Source organism: Corylus avellana, chromosome 6, assembly GCF_965113065.1.
Source record: "Corylus avellana chromosome 6, dhCorAvel1.hap1.2, whole genome shotgun sequence".
Classification (NCBI taxonomy): domain Eukaryota; kingdom Viridiplantae; phylum Streptophyta; class Magnoliopsida; order Fagales; family Betulaceae; genus Corylus; species Corylus avellana.
The window spans coordinates 4,979,071-4,995,976 of NC_142495.1; the positions used below are offsets into that span (position 1 = coordinate 4,979,071).

Genomic DNA, 16,906 nt, shown 5'->3' on the forward strand with positions numbered 1-16,906 from the left:
CTAATTTACAATAACTATAGCCTATATCTCAAATGATGCACAGAATAAAATAGCCTAGGATAGCATAGCATGAAATAAAGAAAAAAAAAAAAAGAGGTATGTGCATATCTTAGTACTGTCTATTTCTGTGCTACCTCTGAAGGCAGGTCTCCTCTTATATCTTAACTAATAATTATTATAAGATCCAATGATGCCAATCAGATTTAGGTGAAATGATGCTTTCTTGTAAGAATAATAGTTTATAGGTATAATACTACTAGCTGGTAAAACGATTGTCGATTGTCCATTTCAACCTGTGTGACAAGTTTTTTTTTTTTTTTTCCTGAGATGTGACAAGCTATTAGTGTAAAACGATCAGAAAAAAACAAATGGTTAATGTAAAACTTTTCATTTGGCGGAACTATGACCCTAACTCTCCACATAGCTCCATCATTAAGAGTGAAATCATATAATCAAAACTCATTGTGTTTATATATATAAAGAAACTCAACATAAACATTAAAATTGTAAAGGTAAATAGTCAATAATTATTATTAATTGAACAATTGTATCATAGGTTGTTTGATTTGATTCCAGTCTCGATGTTTGTTGTTTTAACTTTGGGTTGCCTCTCAAATTTGCCTCCCATGCGCATTCATTTTTTCAACTGAAAAACTTTTGTGTAGTCAATGTGAAGGTCGGTTGATGGTAAATGAGTTTTGGATTTTTTTCAAAATATCTTAAATAAAGAGTATGGAAGTTAGATGCTTGCAAATCATCAATCTCCTCCCTCTTCTTTATTTATTTATTTTTTTTCTTATTTTTATTTTATTATTATTATTTTATAAAAAAAAATATTTTTTAAATATTTATAAACAATTAACATTATTTTAAATAGATCGAAAGATATTTTTTATAAATTAATTTAGAAGAAATTTATGTTGTTTTTTTTTTTTTTTTTTTTTTTCTGCGCCTTTTTTCAACGTCTGCTATGATAAGTGGGCCCAATTGAGTGGGTACCCAGGCTCGCTCACTCTAGGATGATGTGGCTAGAGTGGTAGGGGTGAATTGATCTACCCTGACTTCAAGAGGAAGCTGTGAAGCAGCACTGTCTGAACTGAACTGTGAAGGAGAGACAGAGAGAACTAGAGAAGCATTTGAGTCAACACAATACTTGGAAGAGAAAAAAAGAAAAAGAAAAAAAGAAACATGGGGTGAAACGGTGAAGCACTCACAGTTTGAAATTTGAAGAGAAAGAGAGTTCTGGGAAAAGAAAAACAAAGATGGAAAGCAAGGAAAAAGGTGTGGACAGAGAAGCCAAAAAGCAGGGTGTAATGGTGAAAAAGTTGAAACGCGGTGTGTTGGTAGGGAAAAGAGGAGGCCCATGTACTCCACCACCTACATGGAGGCTTGAGTTTTCATCTCACAAGAATGATAACACCACTGCTGACACTCAAGAATTCCTCACCTTTCCCAACACTGCCACCACATCAATCTCAGCTAGAAAGCTCTGCGCCAGCCTCTGGGAGATTCAACCCCACCAGCGCGTCCCTGTCCCACTTGCTAAAATGAGAAAGGGTGGTGCTAGGACTAGGCTCCATCGCCACCACCACAGGGGCAAAGGCTTTGAGGTTTCCAAACACTTGGTTGACCCTCAGAGTCCCCCTGACTCGGTACAACTTTACCTTACCCACCTTACTTTTTGTTCTTTCCTTTATTGGTTGCTTAAATGTTAATGGGTCTTTTTTTTTTGGATTTCTTTGTGAATTTCTTTTTTGGGTTGTTTTGTTGGATTACTGGTTTTCTGGGTTGTCTAATTGTGTTTACCTGCTTGTCCTGTGTTCTCGTTGGTCTATGATTTTTGTTTTTTGTTTGTTTGTTTTCCCTGGGGTATTTAGTCCATGGGTACATCCGGTTATGTTTATGTACATTGGAGAATGTATTTTGCATTTTTACGAATCATGCATTCATTGGGACTCTTTGTTTATGAATTCTCTTGAGATAGATGGATTTTATTACATTTTTGGTGGTTGACAATTCCTCTCTATTTTGTTAAGTCCCATGCCTTTCTACAAGCTCTGTTTCTTGCTCCCTCCAAGGGACATTTTCTAATGAGGATGGAGGCACTTTCATCATAACCTTTTTCTGTCCATCTGTTTTTCTGTAGAAAATTTCTTTATTGTGTTCCTATCTTGCATCATTCACTGAGCATTTTTCAGCAATTGCAGTTGTTTTGATCAGTTGATCTTGCTTCCTGGGTTTATAATACCAGTACTTTTGTAATGGAAATATGAAATTGCTGCTACCTAAGGACGAATTAAAAGCATGTGAAAATATGACTTAGTTACTAGGAATAGAAAGCTGTCTTATGGCTGAAATGGGGACGTAATTGGCAAAGGTTTTACATCTGGTTAAGCAGTATCTTGAAGGAAGGATTATGTGCCAGTTGCATAGATGGAATCTGTAAGCACTTGAAAAAGAGAGTAATGACTTATGATCTGATTTTTATAGCTCTAAACCCTTAGGGTTTCCATGGTTTTTCTTCGTCTTTTTTAAAGTATTTTTTTTTTATCCAATATTGAATTTTACCCTCTCTCTCTCATTGTAGCCAGCAACTGCAAGTAGCTTGAGGAAACATGTTGCAGCATCACTTGTACAACACCGTCGATCGGTTCAAAGAAATCTTTGCGCATTGCAGCCTGTATCTCCCGCAAGTTATGGTAGCTCAATGGAGGTATGACTTATCCTGCATAACCATCCACAATTCTCTTTTTCTGGTCTCTTCTTTCTTTTCTTGTTCTTTTTAATGATGAATGAAATGGAAACATGATAGCCTGTAAAGTTGTAATAGTACTGTAAGATCAACAATTTGCTAAACGATAATATAGGAGAGAAGTATTTGGTTCATAAACTGTGCCTTGATGATCTGTGTTTGGTGCATAGAAGGGTATATATATATATCAAACATTTGCCAACTAGTGTTTCGAAGGTACAGATTTTACACATGTAGTAGCTGGATTTTGAAAAGTTAATATTGATACTACAACTTGTAAGCACAGGATTTCCTGATACAAGTACCCTTGAGATAGAAACAATGTTGTATTAAGGACTATTAGAACAAGATTTTGTATGGTTAAAAAATTTTGTTACTAAAACAAGTGAAGAACCTACAAGTTGCATTGGCCGCATACCTTTCAGGTTTTGTGTGATTGAACATGTTGGTTTGCTCACTAAGCTCAAAATCTAGGCGTTTTACCACCTTTGCTAAAGTTTTTCTCACAACACTCGCTCATTATATTGTTTAAAAGGGAGGCCGTATAAACAATTTCCTAGATAAAGTTGCATAATATCTCAGTTTTAGAACTTTTTGCATTATAAAATAGGCTTACTTGCAATATCTCTTGTAATTCCACCAGTACTTGTATTATTCATTGCCTCTAATGCTTGAGAAATATGCCAAAGACCCTATTTTCACAACTTCAGTATAGTCAAACACTTGCCGTTGAGCAGCATGACTCTCATATACTTGATTAATTAGTCATGAAATGGTGACAGACGCAATTGTACTAGTTGATGATTTGTTAACTTCCTTGTGGAATTGCAGTTTCTGCCGTAAGACTGTAATGATAGATTCATCAACTCTACTGCTCTAAATCTTCTGATTATAACCTTCTCCTCTAAACAGTCCATCAATTTAACAGATATTTGAGCCTATGAATTCTGATACCTTTCTTTCCACAGGTGGCACCGTATAACCCTCCTGTCACTCCCACAAGTTCTTTGGACTTGAAGGGTAGAATGGGCGAATCAAGTTATAGCCTTAAAACATCCACGGAGTTAGTCAAGGTGCTCAATCGGATTTGGGGTCTAGAAGAACAACATGCATCCAATGTATCATTGGTGAAAGCGCTGAAAATGGAACTATATCATTCTAAAGCTAGAATTAAAGAATTGCTAGAAGAGAAGCAATCAGATGGGCACGAATTGGATGGCTTGATGAAGCTAGTTACAGAGGATAAACTTGTTAGGAAGAATAAGGAGCAAGATCGAATTAAAGCTGTGGTTGAGTCAATCAGGGATGAGCTAGAAGATGAGAGGAAGCTAAGAAAGCTTTCAGAAAGCCTGCACCGGAAGCTAGCTCGAGAGCTTTCTGAATTGAAACCTTCTTTTTCTAGTGCTTTGAGAGAGCTTGAAAGAGAGAGAAAAGCACGGATCCTGTTGGAAAACTTGTGTGACGAGTTTGCTAAAGGTATAAGAGATTATGAACAAGAAGTGCGGTCCTTGAAGCACAAGAACGAGAAGGATAGGGTTGATAAGGGAAACCCTGACAGGTTAATTCTCCATATTTCAGAAGCGTGGCTTGATGAACGGATGCAAATGAAGCTAGCAGAAGCTCAAAATGATATTGCAGAGAAGAATACAATTGTGGACAAGTTAGGCTTTGATATAGAAAATTTTCTTCAAGCTAAACGATCTATTGACTCAAGAAAAAATGAGAACTTGTCCCCGCAGGAGCTAAACAAAAATTGCTCATGTCGACATTCAGTAGAGTCCCTTTCTTTGAATGAGACTGTTGGTGCTCCTCAAAACGCTGCTGATGAAGAAGCCTTCTCAGCTGGTGATCCTAATTGCTTTGAACAAAACAAGAGTTCTGGTGGAAAACAAAGCAAAGGCAGCTCTCAACAAAAGGGCAAACATGCTGCACAAAGCCATCACAAAGAGATAGTGAAGTCCAATTCCATGAGAGCAAAGGTTGGATCATGGCAAACCGATGACATCTGTAAACCATCCGGTTTGCAGGGTCAGTTTGAAGAGCATATGGCAAATGCCGCCCCATGTAATGGAAACAGGAGCCAGTTTTCAGAGAGGCAAGATGTAATGAACTATCCTGAGGCATCCGGGACGTTTGATGCCACCCGAGAAGGTCTACAAGAAAGAAACAGTAAACGCGGCGGGAGCTGTGGACCGAAATCAAATCATGTGCTTGATAACCTTATTAGAAGTCAATCCTTGTCATTGGAGGTTGATAAGATTCATCCCCAAAGTAATTGCAGAGAAGATTCTTGTGATCGATCAGTATTAACAAGTAATGCAAGTCCAGTACAACGGTGGATGTCAAAATTGACAACCCCAGATTTTGAAAAATCTGGATCTTCCTTGAGATTGCCTCGGGGCTTGAAGGAAAATACATTGATGGCAAAACTACTTGAAGCGAGGTTAGAAGGACAGCACTCTCGCTCAAAAGCCTGCAAAGGTTCCTTGTAAATTCAACAGAATGGTGGGATTTTCCCGGAGAAAGAAGCTTCTGATTCACAGTGGCTGCTTTGATCGTGCCAAGATCCTCTTTCTAAAATGACTATTAGTGCCTTAGTGGTGCAATGTATTGGAACAAAAAAGGCGGCATATTATTTTTTCTTGGTTCACAGATCAGAAGCTATTCATGTTCTCTACCAACTTGTGATGAACTTGTCTTTCTTGCAGCAACGTGCGTAATGTTCGTGACTTGGATCAAATTCAAGCCAACTTGCTGTGAAAGAAACCCATCGGAGTGATTTTTTCGAAGATGATCCTGAGCTTTGAGCCGTTCTATCTGTTTCTCAAAACCATGGGGTCCCCTGCTAATCTGCAGGACCATCTCGAATATTCTTCATACCCCAATAGCAGTCTTCAAGGACAGTTTGCTTACTCCAAAATGAAAATTTTGCACGCTCCAGGCCTACTTATAAATTGATTCCAAACAGAAAATCCACTTAAATACATTTTATTTAATAATTAATAGCAGGGATATCATGCAGACTCTGAAGCATCACATTTTTGAGAAAGTGGATGTTTAGATTATGCAAACCAAATGTCATGTAAATGTAAGGCATATATGTAAAAGAAAGTCTATTCGTTAATATCTTTGTGGTGTCATTTATGCTAGGGATATTATGCGGACTATGAGGAATCACATTTTTGAGAATGTGGTTGTTGGGGGAATGTTAGATTCCACGAACCAAACGCCACGTTAATATAAGACATACGTAAAAGAAAGTCTATTGGTTAATCTCTTAGCCGTGTCATCCACTTGATTCTCTTTAATTTTCAAGTTTGGATCAATGGGAAAACAACTCTGCCTTGATTGACAAGGAAAAAAAAGATTAAAAAAAAAAAAAAAAAGAAGAAGAAGAAGAAGAGACACAACTACCTGGTCCACCTCATTCTTGTCCTTTTAATCTTCTTAGGCTCACATTATTCACATCCCCTTATTCCTCGAGGCCCACCACAAACTAATGGTAGGAATCCTATAATTAGGAATTCCTCCTCTTATTCACGCCCTCTCTTATTTGGACAAGAAAATGTGAGAGAGAATTTCTTGCTTGAGTAAAGAAAGCTCGATCTACCCGTCCCGTATAAAAGATCAACATGTGTAGCCCTCTGCACAGACAGGAGCTCCCTTGCTTGAGCAAGAGAACCCTGGCCCTCACACTATTCTCTTATTATTATTCAATCACATTCTCTTTTGATATGGAATAACAGGAAATGAATCCTAAACTAAAAGTACTGTCATTACTAACGCCAAGGCTAAAAAATAAGTAAGATATCGTATGTAAAAAGGGTTTTGGTTTCTTTCTCCATTTTTCATTAAAACCAAATCGATAACAGTAGTACTATTATGTTCTTTCTTTTCTACCTCTATAATCTTTATTTTTTATTTTTGGGTTAAATACCATTTTGGTATATGTGGTTCAGCAGTTTTATTATTAGATACCCAAATTTTTAAAACTAGCAATTGTACAACCTGAATTTTACACATTTTTTGGTTTAATACCTTGTTAATGTTCTGTCAAAAATAACAATGGCTATTTTACTACCTATATCCATGTCACCATAAAAAAATGTGCCACGTGTACATCGAACCACATCATACTTTCCATATTAACTCCAATTTTTAGACCATTCACAGGCTGCCATATGAACCTCATGTTAGCAAAATAGCTCAACATCACACCTGTGCTCCCCTGCAGGCTCCCCCTTTTTGCCATATTCTGTCAAACGATTTTCCTCCATCGATGGAAATTAAATCCTAAAGTTGCTTCGACACCGGTGGAGGCTAAGGGAGAGGCTGGATGCTGTAATGTTGTATTTAATAGTGTAAATAATGTCAAAATAATAAATAAGTTGACACATTATTCAAAAAATTTAAATATGTAACATAATTTATACCGTTAAATACAATAATATTAAATTTTGATTATTAAATGACTTCTCTCAAAGTAAAATGGGGAGGATCGATCCTTGCTCTCCTCGTGAATGGGGGAAGTACGCGTATTATGTTGTGACTCATCAATATGCCTTCTCATCTATAAATAATTTATAGCTCAAGGTTTTTTTTTTTTTTTTTTGGTGCGTAAATTTATTCTAAAAGTAAGCAATCTGACTCAGACATTTCATAGCTTGGATTGTTTTTTGTTTAACTTGAGAATGAATGAGTTAATTTATCGTGATTTTGTAAATTAATTTCCCAAATTATTCATAGCCGTCTGATTATCTTTCCAATGTAAAATTAGGGTCAAAGTGATATATTGAAAGCAAGAGCCGCTAATGCGACTAAGTTAGTCTAATTTATAAATTTTATAAATTCTGAACATATTCTGATTCCAAACAGCATTCGATGAAAACGATTTACGTAGATCGATGTTCAATAACTTTTGACCATGTAAAAAAATGTAACTTAACTTTTGACCACGTAAAGAAATGTAACTTTGACTCCCTATCTAGTTGTACTTCCGCTAATAGAAAACTCAAAAGCAGACAAGAATTTGAACTTTGTTGGCTTAATTATTTAGATAGTGAAAACATTTTTATTCAAAGAAGTAGAATCACATTATATTTAATCCATACTTCATTTGAATAATTAATGTGTCCCACCACCCACCATCAGCAAATAAGCTTGGAAAAAAGTGTTTAATCAACAGAGATTTTTGTAGTTGTACGTGAGTCGTGACCCTTATCTCTTTTGGCATCCATTCTTCATAGTGTACATGTATGACATTTGAAAGGAGACCTTTTCTTTTTTGCCATATTATAGTTAATTAAATTTAAACTAAATTTCAATTTTTTTTTGTTTGTGGTTTTGCTTATAATGGGCCTATTACAGGCTGCTCATTGGTAGTTGTGTCTCTGAAAATGTTTTTTTTTTTTTTTTTTTTTTTTTAACAATATGATAAGCAGGTTAGGTATATTGTGACAACATTTAAGGAGATGTTCATGAATTCGAGGGGTATAAAAATAATATATGTAGGTAGTGGACCACTATGAAAAGCAAGTGGCATAATAAGAATAAATATTGTATAGTTTAAGGATAAACATTTGAGTTCTTTCGCCCTAGATGGAGATCAAAAAGTCACTTAATTAAAACTGTCATTTTCTAGGTTGTATGCATCAGTTGTGCCGTGTGCGTAAAGGTGCCGGTGAAAGCAGCAATCTTCTTTATATTTTTTTATTTTCATGAAATATTGGAGAGTGACGGTACGTGACAAATGTACATAGTAAAATGTGAAATAAATAAATAATTATATATTTATATATATATATATATATATATATATATTCCTTCAGCTTTCATGGAAAATCTCAAACACCTACCGGTACCACTATATATATGTATGGTTCTCTCCAACATCGTAAACTGATATCATCATTTGAAATATATATATAACAAAGAAGAAAAGTGAGGGAAAATAGAAAAGTATTGTAAAGAAACGTACGGTCTTCAAAACAAAAATAAAATCATTCATAAGTTTTGATCACTTCGAAAATTACCCACTCCCTTTAGTTTTTCATTCAAATTGCTGAAGGATTTTCTGTCACATCAGCCAGTCGCCAAGTCACCTGCAAGCTGCAACCACATAATAAAATGGAATCGTCATGCATGCTTATCATTTCACATAAGAAAAAAATTAAAGTGGCCGGGGAAGAGATAATGTTTTTTTTAAAAAAATAATTTTATTATTTTTCAAAGATATAATTATAATTTTACAAGAAATAATGGATATGACATGTCCATTTTATTACGTGGTTGTAGGTGACTTGGCTAACTAACTGATGTGTCAAAAACTTTATTAGTACATGTGGACAAAAAATCTGATGGAGAAAGTGATTTTTAAAATGAATAAAATTTAGTGAGTGACTTTTTTTTCTTAAAAAAAAAAAAAAAAAAACTTAGATGGTGATTCTAAATAGGTTAAAACCCACTAATTTTTTTTTTTCCCAATAAAGTATGTCGGAATTAAGTTAGAACATCGATACATGATACTTTGTTAAAGGATCACTCTCAAACCTAAACCTTAAACAAATAATAATTTGAGAAATGGCATTTATCCTCTTATTTACTCATTTTAAATATTCAACTTTTTTTTTAAAAAAAAGAAAAAAGAAAATATAGAACTTCCGTTGATAAAATTTCACGAGCATAAATCTCTTACAATATAGAGCATACAACTCTGAAAAATCATAACCAAAAGCTATGAAGGTTACAAAGTCATAAAAATGACTTCAAGCTTCCGCTAACCCATGTATAATTACATTTAAAGAACAAATCTGCTTCGTATAGACTATATGTAAAACATGAGAAGCCCAAATAAAAAATAAAAATAAAAAATAACTAGAAACTAAAAATTTAGCCATGAGAGTTAAGCCCCCACATTGATCTACTACATCCTCAACTGAAGGCCATGACAACAAATCTATCATCAACCTGAAGGTCAGGACAAAAAAAAAAAACAAAACAAAAACCCCACAAATAGAAGCAGAGGAGTACGACATCGTAGACATCTCTTTGGAAGACACGCCTTGGCCGAAGAAGACGATCAGATCTAAGGTTGATGAGACTAGATCTGGATATAGATCTACAAACTAAATGTAAACAACCCGCCAAAAACAGAGACCGGTAGAGCCTACAGAAAAAACACAGAGCACTGCTACAGTGAAATGGAAAAATATTCAACTTCAATTCCACTCTTAGAGCATTCCGAACAGACTCCCTAATAGGGAGTCTGTTCCTTATGTGTAGGGAATATGTCCAAAAAAATCGTAAAAAAAAAATGTCTCATAGCAAACTCCCTAAATGAGCCTCAACCATGAGGATCGCTACAGTGAAATTCTATACTTAGGGTTCCACTATTGCAATCTTTATGATTATTAAAATAAATAAATAAATGTTTCTCTCTCTTCTCTTCTCTACTCTCTCCTCTCTCCTCTCATATATATATAATATAATTAAAAAAAAAATATTTTAATAATATAGGAAATGATTAAAGGAAGCTATTGGAGTGTATTTTAATATAGGGAAGCAAAAAGTAGTTTGGATCCTTAAATGTAGGAAAAATTACGAGGAAGCTACTGGGAATGCTCTTATACAACGAAAAAATCATTGATTAATCTTTATTAAAAAAAAAAAAAAAACTAATCAAAATTTCTGAATTAATTCTCATAACTTCTGAAGAACAAATTTTGAAAATGCAAACAAATTCTCAGCCAATAAATGCGTATATATATCCTAAAACATTAAACCTTCAAATCTTGACCAACCTAGGTTTCTGCACAGTAAAAAAAAAAAATTAAAAAAAAAAAAAAAATCAAGGGTAATCTCAAATCTTTAAGCAACCAATTGTTGTAAAGGAACTTTCTCGTTGATGGAAAAATATGATGCGGACAATATATATGACATCAATTCCACTTGGCACATTAAATTGAAGTTTTGACCACAGAGGGGAAATCAAACCAATCAAATGGTGAAGGCCACATACACAAGCATCCTTTATAGTATTTCTTTAAATATGGGACCCGGAAATTCTACGCCCATGATCTTAAAGAGATACTACCATTATTATCTATATATGTTTGTATAATAGACCAACCAATAATATATATAGCTATAAAAAAAGGTAAAAAGAAAAGATGCTCAATCAGCTCCAATTTCGCTAATAATGCAACGTTTCACCAGATTTTGGACAAGGAAATCCTCCTCAGATATTATACAAAATAATTCAACGGTCCAGATCACATCCGGTACCATTTGTCTTAGCCTATATAAGGAACCCCAAATTTACCAAGTCCTACAACCTCTTCTTTCCCAAGAGTAGTATTACTTACATACATATGTGTATATATATATTTTTAGAGGTTTTAGGGTTTTGAGTGGGGCCGAACGGAGCTCTCTGCACTCCATCTCTGAAAGGAGGTGATGGTTGGCCACGGCTGCTAGTTCATGAGTACCCCTGGGTGCGCACCATGGTAGCTTATAATTTCCCATGCGCAGTCTAAGGGTTTGCATGAGCTGGGAGACGAGGTTTCCTTGATCTTTTTGGTATTGGAGTGAAGGGAGCTCTGTCCCTGTAACACTTTTTATCGTGCATGCGTCTGATTCCTTAATTGTTATTAATTAAGGATTTTTAGATAATATATATACGAGAATGTCATTGTTTCTTGTTACTATAATCATGACCATTATGTTTTTATTGTGCATCGTGCAGCTACGTACGAGTAATATGGACATGCTGAAAGCACAATGAGAAGTTTATTGTGATGATTAATTGCTTTTTTCATGATTTATTAATTAAGTTATCCAGAAAAGAGTTCAGAATCAAAGCCATCTGTTGTTGATTAATGGTATAATTCTTTCATGGTTTCAGGCTCTGATGATATATATCCGCAGCCGCAGGTTTGGCTCCTCTGGACAAGCCCTTTAATGGATTTTCTGTTTCTCCATCAATCTGTGTCCAAAAAAGAAAGGAAGAAAATACGAGCTAGTTTAATTCCAGTGGAAGTGTCTCCGAATAAGCTAGCAATGTGTACTTGCTGCTTCTTTTTAAGGAGATCGACTAGTACTATGTATAAGAATTGAGTTTGTAATAACGTACAATTTTTTTTTTAATAAGGGTCAATATTTTTTTCATTTTTGAAACGTGTGACATGACGTAGTGTGGCAGTTTCATCTAAAATATTCCTTCAATGTCTAGAGAAAGATCGAGTGAAGACAAAAATGGAAAAGCCCCGTTCCTTTGTTTTGCTATGCATATAATTTGACCATAAATTATATTGTCTACATAATTAATTCTGTCTCATTCCTTGCACTTCACTTTGACATCTATCATCACTTTGATATGCAACCTTTTTCTTTTTCTTTTTCTTTTTTTTTTTGGCTGAGTTATAAAATCCAAAACAAAAAAACAAAAAAAAAAACCAAAAAAGAGAAGAAAAGTATTACAAAAGAAATTTGTTTTGAGTTATTTATTTGTTAATACATGGCTATTTCTAGTGAAATGGACAGATCCTTCTTAATAGTTTTGATAGGAAAAGGACTTCCCATCCCCAAGTCAACGTAATAGTTTCTTCTTAATTTCTAGTGAAATAGAGATGAGTTATTTTATGTATAATTGATATTTTATTTTGTTTTATTTAATTGTATAATTATGTAACAAATATAATTTAAAAGTATTATCTATTAAATGATATATCGCCATTAGAAAAAAAGAAAAATAAAAATCTTAGCCTCGAAGCCATTTCACTTGAAATGGACAGATCCTTCTCCTGTCCATTTCAAGTGTTTAATTTGCCTGTTAATATATGGCAAAGACTGGTAGCTCGCCGAGAGCATCTTCTGGGTTAGCAAAGACTTGGTACGTATTGACTGTTTCTTATAGCTGAAATTTGGAATTTGTGGATGCAGGAGAAACTCCCTCTGGACCCAACTAAAAGGAAAAATAAAAACTCTTACGACAATTGTTATGGATGCATGCCAACCTCAACATTGCTATAATTAATTTATTTTGTGAGAAATCATACCCGTACTTTTAAATGCTTATACTTAATTGTTCACTTTTTTTTTTTTGACATGTCCGCACAAGAGGGGGGAGAGGGATTCGAACTAGTGACCTCTGTTTCATTAAGCGTAGTCTCAGTCGATTGAGCTACCTCTTGAGAACTAATTGTTCACTTTTACATGATAGTAAAAATCACTATTAAATACTACTACATGTACTTTTTATTTGATTCAATAATAACTTTTACTGTCCTCAAAAGATAGCTCAATCGGCTGGGACCACTCCTAATAAAGCGGAGATCACTAGTTTGAATCCTCATTCCCCTTCTTGTGGGGACATGTCAAAAAAAATAAAAAAAATAATAATAATAATAATAACTTTTACTACTATGTCAGAAAATGAGCATATTAGAGTAAACATTTAAGATCTTAGCCCTTTTTTTTTTTGACATGTCCATACAAGAGGAGGGAAAGAGAAAGAGAGATTCAAATAAGCGACGACATTCGCTTCATAAGGCGCGGTTACTAGCCAATTGAATTACCTCTTAAAGACTATAGTGCTCCTCTTCTCCATATAGAATACTCCACTCCTATATATATATGCACTAGCTAGTTGGTCAGAATTAGTCACCAATAAGGATAAATTTAGTATTTTTTTTTTTAATAAAAATACCTGATAATACTAGTCCTATTACCTTTATCTCAGTGGTTCGCTGCTGGCGATGTCGCTAGAAGTCCACTAAACCTTATCATTTAGAGGAAGAAGAAGTTGTAACAAGGTTTCCATAGGTGAACCTGCGGAAGAATCATTATCAAAACCTGTATAGCAAAACGGCCTGTAAACTTATATAAACAACTGGGGGCGGGGGGTGATTTCGCCTCATGCCCCCAAACAGTAGAGAGACACTCATGCCTTCTTGCCGAACAATGAACTTTGGCGCGGTTTGCGCCAAGGAACTTCAATTAGAATGTGCCTCCGGTCGCCTAAAAAATGATGTGCGTGTTGAAAGCAAATCATGTAAAAAAGATATCTCGGCTCTCGCATCGATGAAAAAGGAAGCAAAATGCAATACTTGGTATGAATTGCATTCTCGTGGTTTTATTTTCTTTTGAATGTCAATTTTAACGACTCTTCTCCCTTAATGAGTGGATTCAAAATGGCAAGGAATTTAAAACTAGTAACTTGCTTTACTTGGAGAGGGTACCACCCTCTTAATTTATAGATTTTGTTACCGTCTGGAGCGTATGCATGCATAGACAATGTTTCGAAATTCGAATGTATGGTATATACGTACGCACGCTGTCTGGTGATAAGCTCGAACCTTGTGCCTGGGCTGGAGATGCATGCCCTTGGACCGACGGGCCCTCGGCTAAGGCCCTAGGGCTAGGCCTCAGTTTTAGGCCTGTAAAAAAAAAACACTACACGATATGAAAGCAAAATCTGACCGTTGCAGCGCCACTTATCTATAATAAGTAGCTCAGCTTTTATTTTAAATAACATACCTTTCTTAGATTCCCTTTTGCAAAATAGTAGAAATTGAATAAAAGATGCTCCTGTCCGCCATCATCGGTCTCTGTTTCCCAAACCCAATACCCATCGCCTCTCATCTCTCCCCCATGCCTGTCAGAGATAAATCCCTCTCTCTCTCTCTCTCTCTCTCTCCTGTTGAAAGAGAAAATCTACCCCACGGATTTCCTTACTGTCCCATTAATGCGTTTATTTATTTATTTCCCAATTCTTATCCTATGGTCCTGCTTCACCTACCTACTAGGGTTTAACTCCTCTCCCTTCACTATAAATTGCACTTATGGCCACCTTCATTTGTCACGGCTAGAGTGCCATCTCTTATGCTTCTCGTTCAGTGTGGATGAAACCTTTTTTTTTTTTGTTTTTTCCTAAGGCCTGTTGTCGGGGTCTGGGATGTGTTTAAAATAATGAAATATAGTTTTTTTCCTGCAATTTTCAGCTCATTTGTCTAAATCGGAGTGCTTCCAAAGTAATGGTTTTGTAGGTTTGGAATGTGCAAGTAAAACCGGTAGTGGTTAATTCGGTGGTGGTTGGTGTAGGGTTAGTGAGGTGAAGGGGAGCTCCCTTTGGTCCAAAATCAGGAAGGAGAGAGGGTTTAGCCGGCTGCTGCTTCATGGATACCTCTGGGTTGCGCTCATTAACAAATGGGGTGCGCGCGCAGCTTAAGGGTCTGCATGAACCAGGAGACGTTTTTTCCTTCTCCTTTCCTCTCTTGGATTGAAGGGAGCTCTATTACTCTCTCTCTCTCTCTCTCTCTCCCTCTTTGATGTTTTGCTTGCTTCGTGAACTTTGTATGTGCATGCATTCTCGTATACGTGTCATGAATATGTATTCTCATGTTTGCTTATTTTTGCATAGGTTGTGATGTTGGGTTTCGAAAGTCGAAGCCCTATAAACTACTTTCGTCGTAGAAGGAGAAGCCAACTCAGCGAGCTCTCTGTCGGCTCTGATTGTCTGCGAATCAGAGCGTGCCACATCACGCGATCCGGGACTCTGGAGGCGTTTTCCGCGCTACAAATTAAAGGAATTAATCTAATTTTTCCCTAAGGTTTTTGTATCTCCTCTTATAAAGGAACTACAACTATAGGTCTTTTTATTTGAGAATTTTCGTTAATTTTGTTAGTTCACATGAAGATCGATTGATATATTTAATGTGGGTTTTGTTGCAACAAAGAAAGAAATGAGGTGAATTTATATATATATATATATATATATATATATATAATTGTATGAATATTCAGGTTTTGCAGCCTTTTTTTTTGAATTTACATTGTCAGTTTCGGACCTTGATCTGTCGGCCAATCCTTGACGTATAATTCCTTTCTTTTCTTTTTCTGAGGCCAGAAAAAGAAAAGTTGGAATGCAATTGCAGCAATTTGATTGGACCACATGTACTTTTTTATGTTCCCAGCGTGGGAAAGGCAAACCGTCCATCTGTTTTTATATACGCGTTTCCTTTTATGCCGTTCAAACTTTCGGCTGTATTCCCTTGTGCTTCTATCATTTATGGGGTGGCTTTGGCGCATTGGACGCCCAATAATTTTTTTCTACTCGAGAGCATCTCGCAGCCCAAGGAAATGAAGTTCCAAGTTCTAAAGTTCAACTAGATTCGAGGATTTTCTTTTAATTCGGTTTATAAAAATAGAATGTGTTTGTTGTGCACATAAAATTTACAATTTTTTTTTTTTTATACCAGAAATAAAGTTAGAAATAAATTTTATGAACAAATTATATGTATCTTTCTTAAACATATGTCATTTACATATATTAGATTATATAAAGTTTCTTTAAATCGAGTTCAGAGGAAAACTTTGTCATGTAACTAACTTTTCTTGACACCTTGCATCGACAAAAATTTCTTTTAAATTGAGTTGAAAAAATTGTCATGTAACTAACGTTCCTGACCCGTTCATCGACAAGGATTTCTTTTAAATTGGGTTGAAAAACTTTGTCCAGCTTGTGTCATGCGTCATTTGCACGTGATAAACATTTTGTTTTAAAATGCCAACAACAAGGGTAGAAGAAAATTTATTACAACAAAGGTAGAAGAAAATTTATTAAAAAAACGTGTGTTTTTGGTATAAAAAACTTTTTTTATCTCCCTTGCACCCCATGTGGCTTACGCGCCTCCATATCATCACGTGGGCACACGCCTATCCACGTGTTTATTTCCCATCCAAATGGTAGATCTATGTGTATTTTAGCCGATGCTCTGTATGTATGATATCGAGACAAACAAACCTATCTGAAATTCCAATTGCCTGCAACACAGTTTAAAGCTGAAGATTGGTTGAAGGGTAAGCTTAGGTTTGGATTGTACCAATTTTACAGCATTGCTGGTGTAGAATGTCGGTTTGATGTAGATTTTGGGTGAGAATGAGATTAAATGTTAATTGTGGTTGTGGATGTTTGGTGTACCACAACCCCTCTATGTCCACATAAAATCTGCCTAACAAATAATAACAGGAAAATTAGATTAGTGAGGAAGAGGATTAAGAAAGCTATTTAATGCAGTCTTGAGACTTTTTTTTTTTTTAAAAAAAATTATTATTTAGAGAAGCACACCATCTTTTATTCATTGAATGCCAAGTTAA

General features: G+C 35.4%; 1 protein-coding gene across 1 annotated transcript; it reads left to right on the forward strand.

Moving 5' to 3' along the window:
- The first annotated feature begins 1,088 nt into the window (after positions 1-1,088).
- LOC132187112 (uncharacterized protein At5g41620) lies at positions 1,089-5,444 on the forward strand. The gene is made up of 3 exons (XM_059601292.2): positions 1,089-1,652; positions 2,588-2,713; positions 3,721-5,444. Exons 1-3 carry the CDS (start codon positions 1,263-1,265, stop codon positions 5,242-5,244), a joined length of 2,040 nt encoding a protein of 679 aa, XP_059457275.2. The 5' UTR covers positions 1,089-1,262; the 3' UTR covers positions 5,245-5,444.
- The last annotated feature ends 11,462 nt before the right edge of the window (positions 5,445-16,906 follow it).

What these genes read in the sequence shown, in the direction of transcription:
- LOC132187112 (XM_059601292.2), top strand. Translation starts at nt 1,263, where the DNA reads ATGGAAAGCAAGGAAAAAGGTGTGGACAGAGAAGCCAAAAAGCAGGGT. An exon ending in CTCAGAGTCCCCCTGACTCG is followed by an intron (nt 1,653 to 2,587) that starts GTACAACTTTAC and finishes CTCTCATTGTAG; the next exon opens with CCAGCAACTGCAAGTAGCTT. An exon ending in GTTATGGTAGCTCAATGGAG is followed by an intron (nt 2,714 to 3,720) that starts GTATGACTTATC and finishes TTCTTTCCACAG; the next exon opens with GTGGCACCGTATAACCCTCC.